General features: G+C 41.1%; 1 protein-coding gene across 6 annotated transcripts in view; it reads left to right on the top strand.

The window, feature by feature from the left end:
* Nucleotides 1-6814: 6814 nt before the first annotated feature.
* The window catches only part of dbn1 (drebrin 1), a 63169-nt gene continuing 62165 nt past the window's right edge, over nucleotides 6815-7818 (top strand). For 5 of the 6 annotated variants that reach the window (XM_036523329.1, XM_036523333.1, XM_036523332.1 and 2 more), the window contains exon 1: nucleotides 6916-7070. In XM_036523329.1, coding sequence (XP_036379222.1) covers nucleotides 6988-7070 — 83 coding nt within the window. In that variant the 5' untranslated portion in view covers nucleotides 6916-6987. Of the gene's footprint in view, nucleotides 7071-7818 lie in introns of all 6 variants that reach the window. The other variant, XM_036523334.1, reaches the window with a different exon arrangement.

Here is a 7818-nt window from a genome sequence, read left to right as displayed (position 1 = left end):
ATTTTACTGTACTATGTATTGAGCAACTTTCATACTTGATTCAATACTGATTTTCTGTATTTAATGATTTTATGAAATATTCTGCTATTGTAAAATCACCCATTTTGTAATGGCCTTTTTACATTTTAATTGGGTCCTATTGCAAGAGCTACACTGAAATCACTGTACATATCTCTATATCCCTTCTTGTTGGTCCCGGCTTAGTTTGACTCGAGGGACATGTTTGTTCTTTAAGAATACAGATGAAATGCATTAAGATGTCATCCAGATTTTCAACTGTATGGTTTTCTCTTGTGTTGAAAGTACAAATGGATGTAGTCTCATTCCTTAGTACGGACAAGTTATCTGCTGTATTGATGTGGTAATATGAGCAGTCTTAGATTCCAAGTCAACACTCTATCTGAAATGTCCTTCAGGAATTGCAACACAATTGCAAAGGTATACAATGCGATTTTTGAAGGCAGTATTTTTTTTCCTCTTTTGATATTGCCACAGATATAATGTAGAGGCTGTTGGAAAGCAAAACCCACAGAACTGAAACAAACCACCAAATCTCTGTTGCTGCTGAACTGAAAAACGGAAGGCAGGCAACTTTATTAGCTATTATTATTGGCTAGCAAGCTAACCAGCATGTTTTTTAACGTTGATTAGCTGCAGTGTTTTTGTAACTTTTTGTCTTATTGGTAGCTAGCTAGCCTACTAGCCTTACAAACCTGTGCAATAGCTGTTTAACTAGCTAAGAAACTAGTTTCGATTATCACTCCGACAGGAAGCATGTTGTCTCTTCAGTTTTGAGGCTTTAATATTTTTGACCTGGAAAAAGCTGTGCTTGTATTCCAGCTAATCTAATAATGTAGCCTTGCCTTGTTTTTTTGCCAGGGGTATCTGCACCTCAGATATCGGTGATCTCTGCCATTACATTTGACTGTTGGCTTGCATCATGAGCTTCTTTGGAGAGATACTGTAATCATGCAGTCGTGATGCACACACACACACGCTTCCTGGAAAGCATACTGGCTTTGTTGTGGGTGACAGCAGATAAGCCAAACCATGTTGCAGATGAAGTTTTCAAGTGGAAAAGTTTTTCACCAGCTGATGATATGAATTGATATGTCTGAATAAAGTAAACATTAATTTTGAATTCCGGTTGCATAATGTGCCAAAAAAATCGCATAGTAAACCTTTTAAGAGGGAAATGTTCAGGTATGTATTTGTTTTTCTCCCAAAATGCTGGATGAGTTGCAAAGCTACTGTATCTCTGCCCCCCCTCCCCATAGAGTAGATGTTGCTGTCTTTTATACGAAGTGTTTTACTCATGCCAAATTTCCCAATTTACCTCTGCGCTTGCCATTGATAATCTACATTGAAATGACACTAGCCTAAACAGACTCAGCGAAATGCACTGCCTTTGAGGTTTGTGGATTTTTTTCCCCCTTCCTTCTTTTACCATCCGCAAGTCAGTAATTCTGCCCTGACATAAGACTTGTGACTCCAGTCAAGTGATTCTGATCATTGTGCGCCAGATCGGTCCCCAACACATCACTGACTGAAGCCAGTGGCCTTTCTGTGGACTGCTTTGGTTGCCTCAGCAGGGTGTCGGTATGGTTGGAGTGTTCTTGCACAATGTCTAGCAGCTTATTGGAGCACAAAAGGTCATTTTTCAACTGTTTACAGCTTTTTATATACATATAAACGTGTAAACACTCAAGCTCAGTTTCAGTGCTTTTGTCGTCTTTGTTACTCTGTAGCAGTTTTCTGCTACGCCAGGTCTGAAAGTAGAAATATTAGTAGTGTGCATAGCTGTTTTATCTTGAAATAACATGTTTAGGGTTTTCTGTAAGTGCCAACTTGCGGCATTGCGGTCCAAGATTGATATGCCGTCAAGTAGATGTGCAGATGTTCTGATTTGTCTGATCTGGGCGTGTTATTTTCTTTTGCTACGATTTTCCATTGAGTGAATATTTTAAATATTTAAGCTTTTTTTATTTAATATTAATTGTGTAGCCATTAAATGTTTTAAATCATAATTTAAGATTGTTTACATTCAGTTATGCATGTGACAAAAAGTATGTAATGTATTTTAAGACTATGTTTCGGTGCATTGCACGGCGTGAGCTGTCTACTTTTATCTGACTGGTACTGTTTCAGATGTAAAACCTATTGGTATTCACTGCAGTTTTCTGGAATAGTCCTTCTAGTGGGAGTGTTCTTCTTTTAAAACTTAAATCTAAGGAAATCTTTTACTTAACTGAACAAGTAGTTTTTTAAAAACTAATTTTAAAAAGTGCTTGCTGAGGGGGGAGATGTAAAAGATTGCATGTAATGTTAAATAACTTGAGTAAAAGGAATCACAAGTTGCCATGGGCTTGATATTGATTTGTTTATGCGCAATGACTAATCAGCTTAAATTGATATGAACGAATAGTTCAGATCAAATTCTTCTGTTTCCCAGTACTTGAATGGCTGCCGCTTAGACGCCCATTTTGGGCTTGTTGCAGCTCTCTAAACCTGTGTATCAACGAGTTCACTCTGTTCCCGAGAAACAGTTTCCTAACATTCCTTTATAGGTGGAATGTGAATAGCATGTTTCCGCATTTGTCCTGTGTACAATCCTCTATTGCTAAAGCATTATGTAACTCCGGCATGTAAATCTCTTTATCGTGGAATCCATGACAACATGTTTAAAAATTGCCATTTAACCATGTGTATTAACACTGTATATTTATATTAAAATGTTATGTGCTACAGTTCTTTTCAGCTGCGTTTCTTTTTTGTTTGTGTTTTGACGTAAGCTCGGCTGAATTATGGGTGCAGTGTGAAGCATTGTGTGTAGTTTCCAAAAGCTCCAGTAGGTGGAGACATAATACCATTTTTGGGCAGACTATTATGAGCTGGTCTTTAAAGTAGTGTCAACGTAGCCTTGGTCATTATAAATTTAATTTATCTGCTTGTCAAAACATGGAGTATGAATTTTATCACATTGATTGCTTTGAGCACCTTTCATATTGCCCTCAACAAAGAAAATCTTGATATACAGGATGGACCAGTCAAATCCTTTGAATGATGAAAAATGTATGCCTACCTAATTAGCCTAAGAGAAAGGAAAGTTGATGCTTAGATACAGAAGGAAATTTTATCTCGCTGTCAAATTTATTTAAAATGAAATAAGGCTTCCAAGTGATCAGAGAAGCACAGGAAGAATAATTACCTGGATTTGTTGAACTGAGTAATCGGGCATCTTTGAAAACATTCAGGCATTGTACTCAATGGAGAAGTGTTAAAATGAACTGCAAGTTTAAATACAGAAAAATCATTATACATTTTATCAGTTTTGGCCTGTTTCACAATAAGTGAAATGCTGGATATTATCCAACACGTTCGATCAACTCTGATTTACATGGCTTTGTCATTTGTCTCCTCTGCCAATAACTGCCAATTTCTGCAATCAGGTTTGCTGAAATTCTGTGCCAGTGAATACAAAGGTGTGGCTTAGGGATGAAGCACAAAAACATTACATTGGGTACTGGTGAACTGCAGTGTCCTTAAGTAATGTACCACTGCTTGGAAATCAAACTGTTGATGAAGCTGCAGTACAGGGAAATTGTGTCAGGCAGAACTGGTTTATCCAGAGCTATGTAAATGAAGGCCAGAGGTAGGCAATTAAATGCTGCACTCAACAGTACCATGAATGCTTTGTTGCTATGTGCTGTTAGTCACATCTGTAACTTTGAGAACTTTCAGAAATGTAATTTTGTGTTTAAGGTAACAGGATGAGATTATATACACAGTCCCATGAACACAGCCATCCAGATGCCCCTTAATTCTATTCAATGTAAAATAAAGCATGCTTGAAGCCCTCTTTGTTGAATCAATAGCTACATAATCATTGGTTTTGTGCACTCCTGGAGGAGGGACGCTTACTGCCTATAGTAACATGCAGAGGGGAAAACTATACCTGCATCAGTTCACACGCATCATTCCCACAGATGTGGATGAATGAATTCCACAGCCGATCCGACTCGGAATCCAAACAACGACATCCGTGAGGAAGCGAACACATTCCGGCCCTTGCCAGAGCTCTGCTTGCATTGTGCAAGCTCGCTACACAATGGAAAGGTAAAGAAAGGGGGGAAATGGCTGGCAAAAACACAGAGCTGGTCACAAATAACCGGTCATTTCATGCTTGGGCTCTGATGTGTGGAGTCCGCTTTAACCCCTTAACACCTCAACATCAGGAAATGCCATTATTCACCCGCGCCATGCAAACAACTGGTCGGATCTCACCTTCAGGGTCAGAGAGCTCTTTATTCATCTTTGAGTCATGGGTTCGGTTTGCAACTTGTATTCAGCAGCGATTCATCCCGTAACAGACGCTGATATGGGTTAATTTAACGGCCTTCATCAAGTCGTCTCCTGCAGTCTTGATCGTAACAGCGGGAGCAGGCTGTTCCCTGTCTGATGGCTTACTCAGTGAATAAAACAGTTCAGAATGTAACAAGAATATTGCATCCCTGACATTAAATTAGCATGCCCATTAAATGCTACAAATTAGTTTCATTCTATTTCTCCTGTGCAATTTCCTTTCTTTCTTTATTTCCTCTTTTGTTCTGTGGCACCACTTTAATTGGTTTATTTAAATTGTTTATAATGGAAAAAACCTTGCAAGTGGGCACCTCATGAAAAAAAAGAAGCTATTCCTGCTTTTCCTCAGTGTTTTTGACAATGGGTCTTAAGTGCACAGCAGTTATTTAGTTCTTAGTGTAAATCAGCCATCTGTTTGTTTTCCTTGGCAGCTGGGCTCTGGGGGTTCTGTTTAAGCACTAGTTATCAAAACACTAGTGGACTGCCTGTATGGACTCATTCAGTGGTGTGGCTGTGTTTGGGCACTGACCACAGCAACAGGGAAACAAAAGTTTTTACTCACTGACCACAGCAGTGTCAGTTTTCCGTGGAACCTAGGCTCTTTTGTTCCTCAAAACGGGGAGAAAGTGGAAGCGTGAATGAAACTCAAAGCTGTGTCCTTTGAGTTCTCCTGCCCCCCCTCAGTCAAAGGAATTGAACTCCACACACGTGCACGCAGCCTGTAAGCTACAGCAGTACATCCTCACTGCTACCACAACGGCTGAGTGGATTGTATGTTTCTGATTTGTGTGCACCTCTTTCACCATTCTTCTGACTTCAAATGAACCGTCAGACTTCAGCATTGAGCCGATTTTGGATCACTGCCTGGACTTGCCGGACAGATGCGTTCCTCAGAACAATCACCATCGCAACACCAAATAATTGGTACCTTAGCAGACCGTTGGGAGATGCCAAGGGTTGGGTGGATGTGGAGAATTAATTAATGTTAACCCACTTACGGCAGAGGGGGGGGGTGACTCTAGACAAGTGTGCTCCTTACTGGCTAAGACAAAGAAGGGGGGCATACGTCTGTTTGTGTGTGTGTGTGTGTGTCTTTGTGAGTGGATGGGGAGGTGGATGCTTTGGTGGGTATGGCTAGGGGATGAGTGTGAGGGCTTATTATGCATTTGATCTGTGGTGTGTGTGTGTTTGTGTGTGTGTGTGTGTGTGTGTGTGTGTGTGTGTGTGGGTAGGTGGGTGGGAGGGAGGGGGAGATATAACATGAGTGATGAAGCCCATTTTGCTTCACATACTTCCAAATGCGAAACAGAGTCATATTACACTGTCCACATGCTGCCGGGCAGGACTGCAGTGGGTTGCCAGGCACTGTGCCATGGTGTCCCGGGCGACACGCAGCCAGGCTGCTGGCGGCCATGTTGGCCTGCCAGTGGATGCTGCAACATGGGGCTGACGGCAGGGTCAGACACCGCCCAGGGGTGTAAATCCCCCCACTGAGGTTTGACCACACCACAGACTGGAGCTGCCCGCTAGATGCTGTCATCTCTGTGGCTGGAGCCCTTTCAAAAACCAGAGCATCACATCCACAGCCACAGTTCCCTAGTGTATCATCCATTCCTTGCAAAGGAAAAAGACCTATGACCGTATTTGGCACTCTACGTATCCAGCTTTCTTGAAGTTTTTTACGTCACCCTCTGAGAATTTCTGCAGCCCCTTTTTAAAGACTGGGAAAGATGTTACCAGCACTTGTTTAGTCAGTATCTGAGAGGGCTTCACTTTGGCAGAAACAACTGTGGAACTGGTTGCTGCAGTTACTTGCTGTCATGTTCAGTGATTAGGCCATGATGACTGGGAAACCAAATTGGTAGATAAAAAGTAGACTGGTTCCTTCTGGCCAGAGGCAGTTAAGTTTTCAGTATATTATTTACGGCTTCTTGAGATACATATTGCCTCAACGTTGCTGTATCTAACTAAACTGTTGGAGGGGGCATTTTTGCTTCATTTTTTGTTTAGTTCAGAGGTCATTGGTTCTAAAACATTTGAGTCCAACCATGAGAACAATGCATGCTATGAACTGCTTTCACTCAAACAACTGCTTTAACTCAAACAAATTTAAACAAATGTTTAAAATGATATGAAAACAACGTAACCTTACACTTAATCTGCTTAGCTTAAAGTAAAAAAAAATGCTGTTTTTTTCACGGGAAGCCAGAAAGGAAGAGCCATTTAGGTTGTGATAATAGAGACTGTATAATTTAAACTCTGTAATTTAAACATCCACCCAGGTGATGTCATGATCCTAGAAAATCATTGTGAGGGATGTCTCTTTTTTTTTCAAGTGTAGTAATTCATTGTTTCAGTACTGTGGTCTCGAGCAAAATTCCAGGCATCCCGTGGCGTCTTTCAGCCTTACTGTGGCGCTAGGACCCAGAAGTTAGCCTCATCGCCCACTGAATTTTTAGCACTAGGACCACGCAGCTTGCTGGGATAGCGCGGAGAGTAGCACCGTCTCTTTGTTCCAATCTCGATATCTATCCACCGTCCGCTCTCCCTCATCGCAGTCTCAGTCGCCGCTCCTTTATTCAAGTACAGTTTCAGACCGGCCTGGATGATTGCAAAGATAGCAATATGGCTGTGAACCTCAGCAAAAACAGACTGGCTCTCCTAACAGCCTACCAGGATGTTATCAACGAGAATTCGGCTACCGACTGGTAAGTAAATTAAAAATACTTTACTCACTCATGGATTGTTACTTTTATAATGTATTTTATTACGGCTTTTGCTCGCTGAACAAAGACCATCGCAATTAACCATGCAGAAGGATGCAGAAGGAAATTACCCTGCACGCGCGTACTCTACTAGGTGCAGCATCCCTCTGGTCCTTAACTCTGGGTTGGAAAGAAAGCTATTGGTTACGGCAAGCTGGCATTTTTCACACACGGTTATGGGTATTTAAGATGATATCACCTTACGTGATTTGTAATTTTGATTCGATATCTCCCGACCCGAAGGAAGAAAATATGATTTAACTGTGTGAGTTAAAAAAAAAATAAAATAAATAACTAATGGTTAGATATGGACACCTGGCAAATATAAAAGTATATGGGAAATATTGGCATGTTTCCCGGAAGGGGAGATAACGACGTAAAAACCGCAGAGATGTGTACCCGATTTTTCTTTCAGTACAAAAGGCAGTGAGCGCATTGACAAATTCAAGCAGCTAAAATATTGTGCAAGGGGCACAATTGTTTGCTCAGTTAGAGGGAGTCTGCGGCTTATCGACTGTGATTCGCTAGTTCCATACGCACTGCAATGTGGAAGCTTTTTTCCTTAAACTGTTCACATATTTTAGCGAAACCTGTAGAGATTCTTTTTCTATATATCAGAGGAGCCCCACCACTTGATCACTGTTTGCCCGAGAGCCTTTTCTTTCCTCGCATTATGTCCTGAAGTGGGCGA

The sequence above is a fragment of the Megalops cyprinoides genome, chromosome 3, assembly GCF_013368585.1.
Source record: "Megalops cyprinoides isolate fMegCyp1 chromosome 3, fMegCyp1.pri, whole genome shotgun sequence".
NCBI lineage: Eukaryota > Metazoa > Chordata > Actinopteri > Elopiformes > Megalopidae > Megalops > Megalops cyprinoides.
The sequence above is the reverse complement of the archived record's forward strand: the minus strand, read 5'-3'. Positions and strand labels throughout refer to the sequence as shown.